The 18,847-nt window shown below is 48.5% G+C and overlaps 1 protein-coding gene across 1 annotated transcript in view; it reads left to right on the top strand.

Moving 5' to 3' along the window:
- Positions 1–18,847, top strand: part of rad50 (RAD50 homolog, double strand break repair protein) — a 124,282-nt gene that overhangs the window by 41,696 nt on the left and 63,739 nt on the right. The window contains exons 15-17 of the mRNA XM_084319584.1: positions 9,493–9,730; positions 17,576–17,765; positions 18,284–18,410. Of these exons, the coding sequence (XP_084175710.1) occupies positions 9,493–9,730; positions 17,576–17,765; positions 18,284–18,410 (555 nt within the window). The remainder of the gene's footprint in view (positions 1–9,492; positions 9,731–17,575; positions 17,766–18,283; positions 18,411–18,847) is intronic.

Genomic DNA, 18,847 nt, shown 5'->3' with positions numbered 1-18,847 from the left:
GTAGGTCAGCCATCCTGGGTATACTGGGCTGTGCTCGCCACTTGCGACAGTCTAGACAGGTCCGCTGGAAGCGTCGTACTGCTTCTCTTCCTTGCAGTATCCAATAGCGACGTCTGATCTCAGCGAAGACTCTCTCTGCCCCAGCGTGGTGCACATCCTCGTCGTATTTCTTTATGATGAGCTCTGTGACCTTGTGTCGGCTGTTGAGAGCTATAGGGAACTTGACGTCATCCGTTAAGTCCGGGGCCCTTCTCAGACGACCACCCACTCTGATGAGATCATGGGCGTCGCGCTCAGGGGCCAAGTGGAGCAGTCTGCTGTCTGACGGGACTGGCTTTGATCCCTGCAGACAGTCTAGCTCGTCGGGGAACGAGTCTCTTTGGGCTCGCTGTAGCAGAAGGAGTTCTGCTTCTTCGTAATTAGCTGCATTAATGTCAGTAGTGGAGGGAACCTCAGGGTGGTGCCACGGGAATGTCTTTAACTGCGCACTCTCAAGGGTGGGGCAGTCGTCTATGTTAGGGTCGGTGGGGACTGGTGTGTGCGTCAACCCACAGAACATAGATTTCTTCATCTCTGCTTCCTCTTGACTAGCCTCCCGTGGGGTGGGGTTAGGCCACTCTTCTTCCGGGAGCTTGAGGAACTCGGGACCGTCACTGTAGATATTGTGACGTGTGAGGTCATCTAGGGACATCCCCCGTGTGATGACATCTGCTGGGTTCTGTTTTGTGTCCACGTACCTCCAGCATGCTGATTCTGTTAAATCTTGGATCTCTGTGATTCTGACTCCCACGAAGACCTTGTATCTACACGAATCGGACTGGATCCATGTGAGTACGGTCATGGAGTCTGACCACAGGATTGTTCTTTGCACCGGGATGGTGAGTTCACGTTGGATTAACGTGGCGAGTTGCGCTCCTACTAGGGCTGCGCAGAGCTCTAGTCGCGCCATCGATTGTTGCTTGCGGGGGGCTATCCTTGAACGAGCCAGGATGAAGGCGGTATGTATTTCTCCTCCCTCCTCTCGGGCCCGCAAGTAAGCCACCGAGCCGTAGGCTACTTCTGAGGCGTCGCTGAAGACGTGCAGGTCCATCTGGCACGTCTCCAGCCGCACTGTGGGTGGGAAGTAGCTGCGGCGTATGTTGACACCTGGGAGCGAGTTGAGTTCTTTTTCCCACTCTCTCCATGTGGAAGCAAGGTGGTCGGGTATGGGGTCGTCCCAGCCCTGGTCCTTGTCCCACAGCTCTCGCACAATCATTTTTGCCCTGGTGGTGTAAGGTAAGATACATCCCAACGGGTCATATTGTCTGGCGAGTGTTCTGTATACACTCCGTCTGGTGGTCGGTAGTGAAATCGACCTTCCCTGCTCCTTGGTCAGGGGTGTGTGTCTGTAATGGAGCGAGTCTGTTTTGAAGCGCCAGACTAGTCCTAATGTCATTTCTTGGGCTTCACCTGGGATGGTCGCCATCCAGGTCTCGCTGCTTGCTGCCTTGTTCTCTGGGGAGAGGCTGCGCAGTACTTGAGGGTCGCTGCTGGCCCACTGCCGGAGATCAAAGCCACCTTTGATCAGGGAGGCGCGGAGCTTGAGTAGGAGGGCCTCGGCCTCTTCTGGCGTCGAGACGCTTTGCAGACAGTTGTCCACGTAGAAACTCCTCTCTACACTTTGTCGGACCTCCTCGTCAGCTGCTGGGTCCTCTGCAACATGTTTTTGCATGTGCGAACCTAGCACAGCATGGGCTGCATGTGGTTCCGAAAGGGAGGACCTCCCATTGGTAGATGGATGGTTGCTCATCCCCGATCCTCTCTCTCCATAAGAACCGCAGCAGGGGCTTGTCCTCTTCCACTAGTCGCACCTGCAGGAACATCCCTTTGATGTCGCCGCTGATGGCCACCTTGTTTTGGCGGAAACGTAGCAACACGCCTAGTAGAGAGGGGCCGAGTGTTGGACCGGGCAAGAGTTCTTTATTCAGATTCTGTAGTCCGATCTGGTAGCTGCAGTTGAACACAATACGATCCTTGCCGTTGTGGTGGACCTTGTGGTGGGGCACGTACCATGATTCGGTCGTCTGATCGGCCTCTTGAATGTCAATTTTCTTTATGTGTCCCGCTGTGATTAGCTTGTCAATCTCAGCGCGGTACACAGTGGCTTGAGCGGGGTCTCTGGCTGGACGCCGCTCGGTGTTCAGTAGATATCGCTCCGTCGCTTCTTTTGAGGCGTGGAAGGTGGGCATACCCTCTCGCCTCAAGAGTGGAGTTGCGTATCTCATCACTCCATTGACCTCGACTCTCTTTGTCCTCTGCTCGAGGAGGGCTATGGCATAAGTGTCTTCCTTTGAACGAATGTGTTTCTTTTCGTTCTTAAAGGGCATTGTGTCTAGTGTCCATAGCCTCTCGACGTGCTGTAAGAGGGTGGTGTCTTCTTCTGTCATTCTGGAGTGGAGGCAGTGAGTGGCTGCTGGTCGGTTGGGAGACCTGGAGAGGGGGCCTTGTAGTGTCCATCCTAGGCGGGTCTCGACTGCTGCTGGACAGCCTCTGGGCCCGATGTGGACCCGGTCCGTTGGGACGATGAGGTGTGTGTGGTCGGATCCTATGAGCAGGGTCGGGGTGGCGCCGTCGATGAGCGGTATAGGTAGTTGACGTAGGTGCACGTATTTTTCCATCAGCTTGGGGATGGGGTAGGTGTACTGTGACAGGCCTATGTCTTGGCTGGTGAAAGCGTTAGTAATCCTATACTGCCTCTCTGGCTGCCCGCTTGCTGCGATAGTGAAGGAGACGTTTTCACCCTTTATTGTCTTCAGGTCTCTTCTTATAGTACGAATTGTCATTGTTTCTTCGCTCCCCCGCAGACCCAGCTGGGCTGCAGCGGATGCGAGGAGGAGAGTCTTTTCTGACCCATCGTCAAGGACGGCGTAAGTGTCCATGACCTTGTCCTCGTAGCTTAATATCACTCGGACCACTTTCAAGAGCACTCGGGAGCTCCCGCTGCTGGCGGGGTCGATATACATGACGTTTACTCTGGTGCTGCTTGGGGGTGCGAGTTTCTTCCTGTTGCTGTCATGCAAGACGTCCAAGTGGGCGCCGTCACACCTGCTGCACCTCTTCTTCAAGCGGCACTCGGCTGCCATATGGCTGCGCGCACAGCGGTAACAGCGGCGGTTGGCTTTGATCCACTGACTCACCTCGTCGGCGGTCATCTTCTTGAAATTGTCACATTGAGACAGCCAATGTTCTTTCTCGCAGTACTGGCATACAATCTTCCACTTCTCTTTCGTCGAGGGGGTGTTGTGGTTCTTGTGCCGCGGTACTGATTCGGCTTGGTGCATGACGGTCACCAACCGGCGGTTATCGTTGGATCTCCGAGGTCCATCTCTTGGGCTTGGTCCACTCCGCACGAACGTATCCAGTCGTAGGCTGCTGACTTCTCTCGCGAGGAAGTCGGCCAGGTCTAGGAGGGATGGCTCGGGACCGTCGGGATCACGGTGGTCTCTCTGCCGCCTAAAGCGCTCTTGGCGGGCTGGAGGGAGCTTCTCTAATATTCGTTATTAGAGTTAGCATACAGTTCGTGTCTCCCTTTTTCCTTTTGGGACCCCAGCATCCCTACCAGGGATTGTACCTTGATAGAGAGGTCATCCAATGATCGATTGTCTGTGGCTGGGGGGAGACGGTCAATATTCCTTATTTCTTGTATCACGTAGTCCCATATGCGTCCATAACGCTGGTCGAGGGCTACTAGAGCCGCGGTGTATGGGGTACTTGAGTTGGAATATGCCAGCGCTATATTATGCGCTCTGGGCACCTTGAGATGCTTGAGGAGGATAGCATATTTGTACGACTCATCAGGGACGTCGGACATCATAGTCTCTAAGCACATCCGTAATTCCGTGTACTGTGCTCTGTCCTCGTGCGTAAAGTCCGGGAACGTCGGTGTGCCAAGGTGCGATGCCATGGATGGCTGGCACATCGTTGAGCGTTGGGGGAGAGGCCTCCTGGGCGAGTCTCCCCGTACGTGTTGTCGTGGGCTGGTACTTGGTGGGTACCAAGGCCCGGGTACCCAGGTGCTGTTCCTCGGTGCTGGCTGTGCGTCAAACTCACCCTTGAGTTGAGTCAGGGGTTTGTAGCGCAGTGCCTCGGGGGTGAAGTCTGGGCTGTACTGGACCTCCTGGTCCTGTGGAGTACGTTGCTGCTGGTGGGCTTGACCTTCCTCCTCTTCCTCTTCCTCTGCTAGGTCCTCTAGGTCTTGAAGTCGTCTATTCAGTCTCTCGGCGGCATAGGCCGGTTCTTCCCGGTTGCTGGGTCTCGTATGGACCGGTCGGGGAGGGGGTTCGGAGACGTGGATAGGATGCTTCTGTTGGCCGGGCTCCGGGTCACTTGGTCGGGTAGGGGAAGGTGCCCTAGACCCTTGTCGCCCTGGAGCTCCGTGCGGAGAGAGGGGGTGTCGCCCTGGCAATCAATTGCTTCATTATCTGCGCCTGTAGCCGGTCGCGCTCTGCTTCGCGCTTGATGTGAGCTAGGGGTGGACGGTATAAACGGTATACGGTATAAACGGTATTAATTTGCTCTACGGTATGGATTTTGACTATACCGTGTAACCGGTACAGCAGCTCTAAAATAGCAATGACGTCATGTAACCACAGCGCGACTATTTCAATCGCATTTGCCCCTAAAAATAGATAGAATTAGTCATAGATAATAGATATGTGCAAACTGGAAAAAGTTATTTAGGAGGCTTCGCGCAGTGGGCGTGTCAACACGCAATTGTCATTTCATAATAAACACATCACTGCGGCGCACACGCAATTGTCATTTCATAATAAACACATATCACTGCGGCGCACAGCAATTTCAGTTCCTGGCATTTTTAACCAGTGGAGAAAGGTAAGATATTTCCCTATCGTTTTTCTTATATGAATTATTCTACGTTAATAAAACATACCTGGTGATCAACTACAGTTTGCTGTAAACATTACGATATGTGTGTAGTGTTATGATAACGACGGCAGCAGCGGGAGCCGGGAGGACGGCTGCAGCAGTGGATTTGCGAATAGCATGCAGCTGCAGAGCCGCAGAGCCAGGGGCTCTTTCAGGTCTGGTCACAGGCCCGTCAAACAGCGCCCCCCCATCACCATTTTGTGTGTCAATTTGTTGACACATGTGTCAATTTGTTGACACAATTGTCAATTCTTAAAGCTGAGGATGAGTGGCACCTTTGTCTCAATTCTTATTCAATTCAATTCGCTCTGCGGCTCTGCAGCTACATATGCTTCTAGCAAAATCCAGCCCCGCTGTTTGCAATGGGAGTAGGAGTCTCGACTCGGGACTTATTTTATTTGGAATATAATGACTTTATACGCAAAAGTAGCCTAGTTTTAAGTTAAAATATTATAAATCTACATGCCTTGAGGATGTCATTCTTTATATAGCCTGCCTATCAGGCAAAAAAAATTATTCTAACAGAAACACTGATACCGTGATATATACCGTTACCGTCTATGCTTCAAATTATACCGTGATATAAATTTTAGACCATACCGTCCACCCCTAATGTGAGCGATGTCGCGCTCTGCTTCGCGCTGGGCTTGGGCTGCGTCGCGCTGTGCATTGGCGGCGTCGCGCTGTGCATCGGCGGCGGCGCGCTGGGCATCGGCGCGGTCTCTTTCAATATTCTCTTCCGTCTGGAGGCGTCTGGTCTCCAGGCGTATGCGGTCGTCTTCACTCCTTTGCTGCGCCTGGAAGCGCTCTCGCTGGGTTGCAGAGTGTTCGCGTTCACTAAGGGCTTGCGCTTGGAGTTGCGCGTGGAGGCGCTCTCATTGGTCTGCAGATTGTTCGCGCTCACTCAGTTGTTGAGCCTGCAGGCGTTCTCTTTCCATGGTAGAGTGTTCGCGCTCACTTAGTTGTTGCGCCCGGAGGCGCTCTTGTTCCATGGAAGAATGTTCGCGCTCGCTAAGCGTCTGTGCTTGGAGTCGATCGCGTTCAGTGGAGGCTGCCAGGGTGGCGATAAATGCCTGCGCCAGCATCTTGTCCGCTTCGCTGGGGGAAGACACTGATGGAGGTGATCGGCTTCTGACAGTGCTCGTTGGAGATCTGTTCTCTTGGCGCGCCCCGAGGTCTATCTCCTGGGTGCGCTTCTCTTCTGGTAGTGGGTCGGGTTCTGTCCCTGGAGCGCTTTCTTTATCCTGGAGCTCTCCGGGGACCGTCCCGTTGACGTTGTCTGGGGGTATAGTCATGTCATGTCCCTCCTGGTCCCCCCCGTGAGCTTGGTCAGTTACGTTAGAACCCACTAGGGTCTCTACTGGCAAGGTCGCCTGGTCGGTAGGATTTGACATGCTTTTACTATCCGCTTTTTCCGCATTTAACGTCTGTATAAAGCTAGGTATTAGACTGACAGCGTATTCCTCTAGGTAGGGAGGTGGCTGACGTCTGTGCTGCGGGCGTTCTAGCTTAGGAGAGCCGCTTGGGGAGTGTTCACCGCTGGCCATGGTTAATATCAATATTATATTTAGATATTACACTGATATTTCTCCGGCTCGAAGGACCAATTGTAACTGAGGGGTACAATTCCCTGACTGTATTGAGAGTATGGTATCATTAAACCACTACTTAGTTATGTACTTTAATTACTGGCCATACAGTACATGGTATATCTGGTGAACACCCACACAAGAATACGGCAATGACAAAGAAAGTTCTAGTTAGAGGTATTTATTATTAGAGCAGCAACGGTAGGTTACAGATTGAGAATTATGATTGCGCTTGTAAGGCGAAGAACACTTAAAGTAGGTCAAGAGCGTAAGTCCATGAGAATAGTAAGATGGGTATAACTGACGCCACCTGTAGCATAAGAATTACATAAGGCACACTCGTAGTCAGCTGGAGACACTAGGGGGTTCCCTCCGGTTGTAAGCCGGCAGGGTAGAGGAATGTTCGGGAGCAAAGTCTGGATCAACGCGAATAACGAGGCTCCAGATACAGGAGCCAGTGCAATACTCCCTTGGTCCGTAGACAAAGCAACAGCTATACTCCAGTATGCACGACAGCATGGATGAAAGCTAGCCAGCCTCTGTGGTCCTAGAGGCGGGCTCGATGGTGCTCCTCACAGGGTAGATCCCACACAGCAGTGGGTAGACGGTTCTCTGCTCCAGCAGCCACAGTACCAAAGAAATATAATCCAGCCGGAAAAGGCTCTGCATTCGCCGGTGTAGGTTCTCCGGTGTACATATCCAACGGTTCTCGTCTAGGACTCCTCGGGTGGTGGCGCGAGTTTAGGCCGCCCAGCCTGGATAAGTGCACTAGCTAGAGGTACGACGAACCGGTGGTAATGATGGTCACGGAGAACGGTAGCCGCACGATACACTATAAATAATAGACTATTACTTCACAATAGAATAAGTCGAACTTGACGATACAGCGTTAAACTCTGACACTTTAGCTATCTATTCGCACGCGGTTCTCAAGGCTCTATTCAGGGGCAAAGAGGCCCACTTCACGGCACGTTGTATCGTGGTGAAGGCTTCAACTTTTAGGATAAGACTACTGCTGTATCCACCTGCAACGTATTTATACGTAAGGTGAATAATCTAGTGCCAACCTCAGTTCTGTCTCGTATTACTGCGCAAACCTGGACGCGTGTACCTGTTCCGCAACAGTAAGTGACTTCCGGGGTAGGCCTGATTGGCCCCGACAGGCACGTGACGCGGCAAACTCAGGACGCGCAACGAGGCTGCTGAGAGCTGTCGCGCGGAAATAGGCTGTCTATTGCCATTCTCTAACACAAACTCTAACCTTAACCAGCTCCTTAACAGCGCCTAAACTTAACCGTTCTAACCTTAACCAACTCCGAAACAATGCCTAACCTTAACCTTAACCTTAACCATGCCTAACCTTAACCATAGAAAGAATATTGCCATTCTCTAAGACAAACTCTAACCTTAACCAGCTCCTTAACAGCGCCTAAACTTAACCGTTCTAACCTTAACCAACTCCGAAACAATGCATAACCTTAACCTTAACCTTAACCATGCCTAACCTTAACCGGCGAAAGAATACACGTTAAAAAAAAAATCACGTTAAAAAAAAAAGATTTGATGGGATTCGAACTCACCAACAACGGACCGCAGGATCGCAGGACCGCTGCTCTGCCAGGTGAGCTATAGCGCCGAATGAGAGTCATGGCGTATTTGGACGGTTACGTAATTCCGTAAGCTCTGCCGCTCGGCTCCGCGGAGCGTGCCGCGTGGCAGAGAAAGTTGCGCGTCACGTGCCTGTCGGGGCCAATCAGGCCTACCCCGGAAGTCACTTACTGTTGCGGAACAGTTACACGCAACCTGGACATGTTGAGACATGCCTTGGCGGTGGCTTTGAACTTGCCATTGGGGGTATGGCCGTTGGCGCCTAGGGGTCGCTGTCCAATAGGAGAACGAATATTATGGTCTGGCTTGTACCTAGGTAAAGGGATATTCCGTGTATATATACAAAGAATATACAAGGGATATCAGACTATATACAAATATTATACAAGGTATCTCAAGTAATAAATATATATATTCGGTTTAATCTGACCCTTTGTAACACTACTCGTACTGGTTATGGCAAATAAAACGTTATATTCTTCTAACCTGTCTTGGCGGCTGTAGCGTGGCTGGGGGCCTGGCTGGGCTGTCTGTCTGCCTGGACTCGACGCGGAGCTGACCGGGGGGTTGATAGCGGTGGATGCGGCCGGCCTGGGTGGGGAGCTTACTGCCGATGCATCTTCAGTAACGTTAGAGTCAGTCTACCTTTGCTGCCTGCTGGAACAATGATGTTCTTTTTCGTAGCTTTGCCGTCTCCTATTCGGCTTTCGCTCATCTTGTTTTTCTGAGCACCGCTTGGATATTTTGCGCTTCATTTTTACCGGCTCTTCCCGCTGTGTTTTGAACGCTGCCCAGCCTGCCAATGAACATTAGTTATCAGCCTAGCCCTATCGCAGGTGAGCAAATAATTACAACATAGCAGGGAGGGAGGGGGGGCCCCGCCCTCTGCGTGAGATGCATCCAGCTGCAGCCCCGCAGAACCATACTGGGCTCCTCACTGCGCGCTGTTCCCGCGCGTTACGAAATCTAAGAGGATAGTCTACAGTGGGGGCGGGGCCCCCTAAGCTACGCCACTGATAGTATACTATTAAGAAATATTCAGTGGAGAGATGAGCACAGATCACTGCTACCACGGTGATGCTAAATATCTGGAGTAAGAACTGGACTAACTGCACCAGGAGAGACGTACAAGCAGAGGTGAAATAACCATTGAAATGTTTAGCTTGATCTAATATTCCTCCTCCCTCTCGCCCTCTGTCATCTTTCTCTCTCTCCTCCCCGTCTCCTATCTCTCATCTCTATCTTCTCTCACTCTTCCCCTCTCACATCTTCTCTCTGTTTCCTCTCTTCTCTCTCTCTCTCCTCGGTCTTCTTACTCTGTCTCCTCTCCCCCTCCCTCCCTCTCTCTCCCATCCATCCCTCTCTCTAGCCATGCTAGCCGGGGCTACAGCTGTTTACACTCAGTTCATCAGTCAGCTGACTGAGGAGCATGAGCCCTGCTGCCCTGTGTGCCAGCGGACCTTCCCCGCCGAGGCCGACCTCCAGGACGTGATCAGCGACATGCAGTCCAAACTACGCCTGGTGCCAGACAAGCTGAAGAATACAGAGCAAGAACTGAGGAGGAAGGAGAAGAAGAAAGATGACATGGTCGCCCTCAAACCAGTCAGGTATGATGGGGGGGGGGGGATGGGCAGAGGTGAGAGAGAGGATTAGAAAAAGAAAAGATATATATATATACCGGTATATATATATATTTTTAACTGTACACTAATATTAAACAACACTTTTCTAAAAACTTTAGTTTACAAAGTGATTTATGGGAAACAAAGACAAACACAAGAGTTGGGTGAGAATAACATGGAGGAACATGAAGCCAACACAACAGTAAAAGGCGAAATAGAATGATTTAGACATGATGTAAATGAGACATTGTATAGAGTGACCTAGACATTAAACCTAGACACCTAGATGTAAATGAGACATTATATAGACTGACCTAGACATTAAACCTAGACACCTAGATGTAAATATGAGACATTATATAGACTGACCTAGACATTAAACCTAGACACCTAGATGTACCGGCACGGTGGTGTAGTGGTTAACACTAGGGATGGGTATCGTTAGGATTTTATCGATACTACTACTCTTATCGATACTGCTTAACGGTTCGGTACTTTATCGATACTCTTATCGGTTATTTTTTATTATTTTGCAAGAATAAAATACAATTAATTAAGAACAAAATCGATATTGCTTTATTATTTATAACTTTATAAATAAATATTATAAATAAATATAATAAATAAATATTATTTCTTCAGCAACAGCAGCAGCAATGTTATTTTATATAACGTTATAAATAAATATTATAGCTAGGTGAAGGGACTTTGGGCTTGGCTGGGACCGGTGGTGGTAGAGGGAGGAGGGGTGGGCTGGGACATGGTGGCTGCAGCCTCAGCCTGACGATCTATAAAAAGTTGTCATCTTTCAAATATATTTGTAGCTAAACAATTAGCTAAGCAATTATATTTTATTAATTAGCCTATTCGTAATAATTCGTTATTAGCCTAGCTAACTCCGTATCTTGGCTTACCTGCAGTGGACGTGGATGGAGATGGAACACTGCGAGCAAAGCAGTCGAAAACGGCGCATTTCTGCAGACTAATGTTATGTTTTGACAACAGATGTTTTGACAAATTGCTTGTATTGCCACCCATACTTGCAAATGTTTGATTGCACTTGTGGCAACGTGCGTTGTCGGCATCGACTTTCGTAAAGTGTACCCAGACTTTTGTTTTGTTCTCTCCGCCATGATGAGCGCAGAGCTCGGTCTGTGTGCTGCGCGCTTCAACACGGAGCCAAGTACCCGTATGTGCATTTGTGTGAGTGTCGCTCGCGAGTGTGTGTAAACTAACAGCCCGCTTCTCGTGCATACAGAGCGAGACAGAGAGAGGCAGAGGAGAGATAGTTCGCAACATTTAAATTCCTCGAAAAAAAACTCTGATTTCTCGAGTATCAATAGCAGAGCCGAAAAAGGTCGGCGCTTATCAATGCTCAGTTTTTTTTCTAATTTAGTACCGGTTCCCGTTTAGAACCGGGTTTCGGGGGGCCTCACAGCAAGAAGGTCCAGGGTTCGATTCCCGCTTGGGGACCAGGTTTCCGCGTTGCCAGGTACCCAGGTGGGGGATCTCCCAGGCCTTTCTGTGTGGAGTTTGCATGTTCATCCCGTGCTCGCAAGGGTCCCCTCCCCGATAAGAGAAACCCAATGGAAAAACATCCACAACAGATCACTGACGCCCTGATGAAGACTGGCAGGAGCACTTGTATTGGTCCCTGGGCGCGGTAGCTCGCCGATGCCCTGTCTGCTCCCGGCTGCCCTTGGGGGGAAGGATGACGGGATGGGTCAAGCGCAGAGCTCAATCGCATCGGCGACCCTAAAAAAAATTGTGCATGTGTGTGTGTGTGTGCCGCCCATCACTGGCTGTCGTTGCATGCCGAATAAAGACTTCTGAGTTAAGTCCTGCGTTATATCTTAAATGTGAGACATTATATAGTGACCTAGTGAAAATGAAAAGGCTCCCTCAGATCTTGCGTATGTAGTCCCTGAAATAAAGTTGTAGTTGACAACTAATCGTTCCAAATCAATTTAATTGAGAGGGGGGAAAAAAGGCCTGCCTTTCATACATTTATCAGTTGCACTTTCAGTCTCCTTGGTGTCAAGTATTTGCTAAGAGGGAATAAATGAGCTGTTACAGGTTTGCTCCACTAGATGGGGCTAGTGTACTTGCATGAGAGGGACATTCTCTCTGTTCTACCAAGACATGTTCCAGGTCCTTGGAAGACCTCGGAGGAGGCTGGCGATTGTAGAGTAGCATCTCACCAGCATATCTGCACTGGAACCTTGTTTATTCAAACCCTTCAAGGATAGAGCATGATAAATTGGGTTGTCATACAGCAGCTAGTGTACACTATACTGTATATGATGAGGCATGCAGAATTCATATATCAGCTAGTGTACACTACTGTATATGATGAGGCATGCAGAAGTAACACAGCAGCTAGTGTACACTATACTGTATATGATGAGGCATGCAGAAGTCACACAGCAGCTAGTGTACACTCTACTGTATATGATGAGGCATGCAGAAGTCACACAGCAGCTAGTGTACACTATACTGTATATGATGAGGCATGCAGAAGTCACACAGCAGCTAGTGTACACTCTACTGTATATGATGAGGCATGCAGAAGTCACACAGCAGCTAGTGTACACTCTACTGTATATGATGAGGCATGCAGAAGTCACACAGCAGCTAGTGTACACTCTACTGTATATGATGAGGCATGCAGAAGTCATATAGCAGCTAGTGTACACTCTACTGTATATGATGAGGTATGCAGAAGTAACACAGCAGCTAGTGTACTCTACTGTATATGATGAGGCATGCAGAAGTCATATAGCAGCTAGTGTACACTCTACTGTATATGATGAGGTATGCAGAAGTCGTATAGCAGCTAGTGTACACTCTACTGTATATGATGAGGTATGCAGAACAGCAGCTAGTGTACACTACTGTATAGTATGAGGCATGTAGATGTCACACGGCAGCTAGTGTACACTCTACTGTATATGATGAGGCATGCAGAAGTCACACAGCAGCTAGTGTACTCTACTGTATATGATGAGGCATGCAGAAGTCACACAGCAGCTAGTGTACTCTACTGTATATGATGAGGTATGTAGAAGTCACACAGCAGCTAGTGTACTCTACTGTATATGATGAGGCATGCAGAAGTAACACAGCAGCTAGTGTACACTACTGTATAGTATGAGGCATGTAGAAGTCATATAGCAGCTAGTGTACACTCTACTGTATAGTATGAGGCATGCAGAAGTCACACAGCAGCTAGTGTACACTACTGTATAGTATGAGGCATGTAGAAGTCATATAGCAGCTAGTGTACACTCTACTGTATAGTATGAGGCATGCAGAAGTCACACAGCAGCTAGTGTACTCTACTGTATATGATGAGGCATGCAGAAGTCATATAGCAGCTAGTGTACTCTACTGTATATGATGAGGCATGCAGAAGTCACACAGCAGCTAGTGTACTCTACTGTATATGATGAGGTATGCAGAACAGCAGCTAGTGTACACTACTGTATAGTATGAGGCATGTAGAAGTCACACAGCAGCTAGTGTACTCTACTGTATATGATGAGGCATGCAGAAGTCACACAGCAGCTAGTGTACTCTACTGTATATGATGAGGCATGTAGAAGTCATATAGCAGCTAGTGTACACTACTGTATATGATGAGGCATGCATAATAATTTATAATTTATATAATAATGCAGGATCTCTTTAGAGGTCTTTATTTGGCATGCAACAAACTGGGACATGCAATGGGAGCGGTACACACACACTGGAATACACACACACACATGCATTGTTCTTTTTTCTCAGTCGCCGATGCGATTGAGCTCTGCGCTTAACCCATCCCGTCGTCCTTCCCCCCCAAGGGCAGCCGGGAGCAGACAGGGCGTCGGCGGCGAGGTACCGCACCCCGGGGACCAATCCAAGTGCTCCTGTCCGTCTTCGTCAAGGACGCAACAGCGTCGGCGATCTGTTGTGCATGTTTTTCCATTGGGTTTATCTTATCGGGGGGGGGGAACCCTTGCGAGCACGGGTCGAACATGCAAACTCCACACAGAAAGGCCTGGGAGATACCCCACCTGAGTACCTGGCAACGCGGAAACCTGGTCCCCAAGTGGGAATCGAACCCTGGACCTTCTTTTGCATACCTGCAAATTTTGCATAAAACGCCTGTTGATTGCATACCCAAACTAATTTGAAAGCTATTCTTGAACCATTTATAGCACATGCATGAGTCTATTTTATCGTCTGATTATTTTGCAAACGGATGCCTCTTACAGGTTCTAGCTGAGAGGTATTAGCTGGAAAACACAATGGGTCCATAGCCTGAAGTATTTTTTTTGTATTTTATTTTTTTATTATTTTTTAAACAAACACATAAACAAACATGACCACACACAAAAGGATATACAAATACACATATGCTCCAGCTCGTACCCCCCTCTCCCGGACCCCCCATTGGATAATCCAACCATTATAATTTGTTCCTAACCAGACACTACCATTATATGCTGGCTTTTATTCTCTCTACCACTTCTAACCACATTGCCATTTTGGATTCATTGAGACCCAAAATTCTAGCTGTTGATATTTCTTGATAAATCACATCGAGATATGTAAGAATCCAGACCTTACGGCAAATTTTTTCCGGTTGAAACCATCGTGATGCTATCAGCTTTTTAGCCACTGTGATACCGGATAAAACCAATCTCTTTAGCTGTGGAGGTACTGCATGCTCAAAGACATCATTCAGCAGTAATACAGAGGGGTGTACAGGTATATCCAGAGTTAAGAGATTTGACAATTGCTGGGTCACTTCTTTCCAAAATATCTTAACTGGTGGGCAGTCCCAGCCTGAAGTCTTAGGGTGCTTTCACACCAGAGCTGTTTGGTCCGGACCATACGGACCAGAGTTCGTTTCCTCGGATAGTCCGCTTGGTTTGGGGTGGTGTGATCCAATGCTCAGTCGAACTCTGGTGCGGACCAAACAAGCTAACTCTGGTCCGCCTGAAAACGTAGGTCTCGGTTTGCTTCCAAGTGAACCCTGGCCTGGTGCGTACTTTTGTGGTGTGAATGCTCATCGGACCAAACGCAAGACCTAATATAGGAAGTGACCCGCATCTTGGGGAGAAGGAAACAAAACAAACACTGCGGCGCTGTGACGCTGTCCCGCCTGCTCTACTTCACTGTGAAACGGAGAGAGAGTCCCTGCCGCCGGCGGAGTGTGCTGTGTGCGCGCGTGTGTGTGTGTATGTGTGTGCGCTGGGCTGGGCTGCGTAGCAGAATAATGTGGTGTGTATGTGTGTGCGCTGGGCTGGGCTGCTTCGCAGAATAATGCTGTAAAGCTGTCCCCGAAGCCTGTTTTGGGGATTCTATATATCCAATAGACGAGCGCCCTTTTCGACCGCGTGACATTGTTCAGAAAGTTTGGTGCACTTGACAAATTGCAGTGTGAACGCAAACCGAACCAAATGAAGAATGCAACAATGTTGCCACTTCACCCCCCGAATCGCACAGAGTCCACCAAAACTATATGTGAAAGCGCCCTTAGGGCGTTTTCACACCTGGCTCGTTTGGAGCTGTTGATCCGAAACCTGGAGCGTTTCCCCCCTATTTCGGTTCAGTTGGGCATATATGAACACAGCAATCACATTCTGTTGCGGAACAAAACAAGCGGGCCGAGACCGCCTAGAGAGGGTGATCTCGGCGCACTTCCAAACGAACCCGACGCGACTCGTACGCTGTGAGAATGCAATCGACTTAACACAAACCGACACAATAATAATAATAATACGTTGTGGGTCAACGTCTCTCTCTCTCTCTCTCTCTCTCTCTCTCTCTCTCTCTCTCTCTCTCTCTCTCTCTCTCTCTCTCTCTCTCTCTCTCTCTCTCCGCGGTCATCAGTAAAGTCAGGGTTAGGGGGGGGACACACCCCAAAATCTGACCAATGAGTGACAGTTTGCTCGCGCGTGCATTTGTTTTGATCTTGAGATAAAGCTGGGAACGAGGTTATTTTGATCCGCTATTAACACAGCCGTGTGAACACAAACGAACTAAAGGACAAGTGCAACATTGTATCATTATGTCTCCCTGAATCGGAACAAAGCAAACGAACTACAGGTGTGAAAACACCCTTATAGTCTTACAGGTCCAAAGTTGGTAACAATACCACACAACATTTCTAATGTATGTATAGGTCAAAATTAGAGATGTTCCGATACCATTTTTTCCTTTCCGATCCGATTCCGATACCTAAGCTTTGGGTATCGGCCGATACCGATACTTATCCGATACCAGTGCATACATATAAAAAAAAAAAAAAAAAAAAAACGATATTATATAAATTATACATTTTTTTTTTTTTTAACAAATACTGTTTTATATATACTGTTTTTTAGTAATAACTAGAAAGTAATGGTATTTATTCAACAACAGGTGATTGTATAGATTTGTATTAGTATCATTAATCAATGAGTATGGGGCTTCAGCACTGCAGATATACCCTACTCCAATGATCCACACGGACATTATACGTTGCTGCACTCGCTACCCACTGGCTCTGCAGATATACCCTACTCAGTCTGTCTACAAGGCTCTGTTGATGTAGCAGTCGGATCTGTTGTGATTTTTGCACAATAAATATTCAACATTCTCTTTTGAGACTCCGCCTCAGACTCTTATCATTTGGCACTAAAAGCTAAACATTGTCACCAATATGGCTGTCCGCAACATGTCATTAATTGTGTACGCGAGCGAGGTGGTCTCAATGACGACGTCAACGCGAGCTAGGTTAGCATAGCATGAGCTGCCGGTATATGAAAAGACTGTAACGTTACTGGTGACATTGTGATTTAACGAATACTCCTTTGCCAACTTGCTGTACTTTGCTTGCAGGTCTGCAGCCATTATTGCTGGATTATGAATAGCCCCAACTTTAGCCAAGGTAATGTTAAAGCTAGCTTTCGGTTAGCTGTTCAATGCTAATAACACCAGCCACCAAGCGAACCCATGAGCTCCCCGTCAACACCGCTCTGTCGGGACGATGACATTTAAGAAAGTATCTGCTGTTAAAATGACAAATGGCATTGACACTTTAATCGATTAAGCACACGTTTGTTTTATAATGCTTACTCAACAGACCGCAGTGTTGTTGATAAATTACGTCATATGGTATCGGAGCGCAGCATTAGAGGGTACTCGCCGATACCGATACCAGCATTTTAGGCAGTATCGGCGGCTTTTCCGATACTGGTATCGGTATCGGAACAACTCTAGTCAAAATGGCCATTGGCACGCGCAGCAGATGTCGATCGAGTCTTTCGACAGAGAAAAAAAATGTATATCCTGGGAAATATCCCTCGCGTCAGATGATAGTCATTTCCAGAATTTCATTGGCTACAATAACGGTCAATCATTTTCACCATTGGAGGTGATTGGTTCCGGTCACCCGGTCACCGGGAGGCGAAAACCGGAGGTGGTAACTTTTTCGAAACTGACGCTCGTTGGCTGTTTGGTCTTATAACCCGAAATTGGAAGCAAGTAATAGGCCAATTAGGGTGTCAATCAAACGGCTGCCACCTTAGCTTTCAACCAATGTATTGGTTCAGAGACACTAAAACAGCGGGACGCCGTCAAACACGGGCAAATGCGCTGCGACATGCGACGGCCCGATGATTATGTGATAATAGATAATAATGATGATTACTATTATTATTATTATTATTATTATTCATAACCCTGGCTCTTACTAACCCTTCTCTGTTCATCCTCCTCCTCCTCCTCGTCCTCGTCCTCCTCCTCCTCCTCCTCCTCCTCCTCCTCCTCCTCCTCCTCCTCCTCCTCCTCCTCCAGGCAGTCCATGTTGGAGCTCGAGGAGAAGGAGCTTCCAGAGCTGAGGAACCGCCTGCAGAGTGTCAACAGAGACATAGAGAGGCTGAAGGCTGACGTGGAGGAGCAGGAGACGGTCAAGGCTCTGCTGATGTCCGAGGAGGAGACGGCTAAGGCCTGCCTGCAGGACATCGCTCTCATGGACCGCTTTCTGGTACCGTCCTCCTCCTGTCTCTCTTTTTTTAATCCGTCAGTCTCTTCCTCCTGTCTCTCTGGGTCTCATTCTCTCTTTCTGTCTCCGACTGTCTCTCGGGTCCGGTATCGGGTCTCCTTCCTTCTGTAGGATATAGTGCATAACATACTCGGGTCAACTGAGGTCCGGTTAATAAGGTTTATTAGCCAGATGGATCAAATATATACAAGACAGTTAGATACTGTGGCTGAGGCTTTCGCCCCAGGTGATCAGCTGAAATTACCCAGGTGGAGAAGACTGAATAGTGTCGGGAGGAGCCCTTTATAGTGTGAACCGCGGAGGGGGAGCGTCATTTGATGGGTCAAAATGGGGGGGGGGGGGGGGGAGGGGGGACAAAGGGGAGGGGTAGGGATTAGAAGAGGGGGATGTCTTTATGAAGATATATATACGACACTTCCTCCCTCCCTCCCTCCCTCCCTCCCTCCCTCCCTCCCTCTACTGACTGTACCATATGTTGTTGTATGTGTCTTTATTTCCAGATGGACTTGAAGGATGTCGAGAGGAGAATAGCCCAGCAGGCTGCTAAACTCCATGGAGTGGACCTGAGCAGAACCACACAGCAAGTCAGCCAGGAGAAACAAGAGACTCAGCACCGCCTGGACACCAGTACGATGATGACGAGACACACACACACGGCCACACACACACACGCACACACGCACGCGCACACACGCACACACACACACGGTCACACGCACGCACACACACATACATTATTTTGGGAGTAAAAAATCTGATATTGAGTTGTACACATTTCTAGCAAGGAACTCTCAAATTTCGAATTGTGACAAAGATATGTACTGCAGGCAGGATATTTTACAATTTAACAAACTTAATTATAGTACACGTATATATTGCTTATAAAACAAGCAATGGCTCATGAACATTGTTGTTACTGCGCTGAAAGAGTTGTACCCTTCCTGTTGACTTGTCGTGCAGAACTTGTACGTCACTTTGGATAAAAGCGTCCGCTAAATGTAAAATGTAAAACAATGTATGTCTGCCTGTTTCTCTCTCTGTGTGTGTGTGTGACTGTGTCTCTC

Source organism: Notolepis coatsorum (assembly GCF_963971535.1).
Source record: "Notolepis coatsorum genome assembly, chromosome: 8".
Lineage (NCBI taxonomy): Eukaryota > Metazoa > Chordata > Actinopteri > Aulopiformes > Paralepididae > Notolepis > Notolepis coatsorum.
The sequence above is the reverse complement of the archived record's forward strand: the minus strand, read 5'-3'. Positions and strand labels throughout refer to the sequence as shown.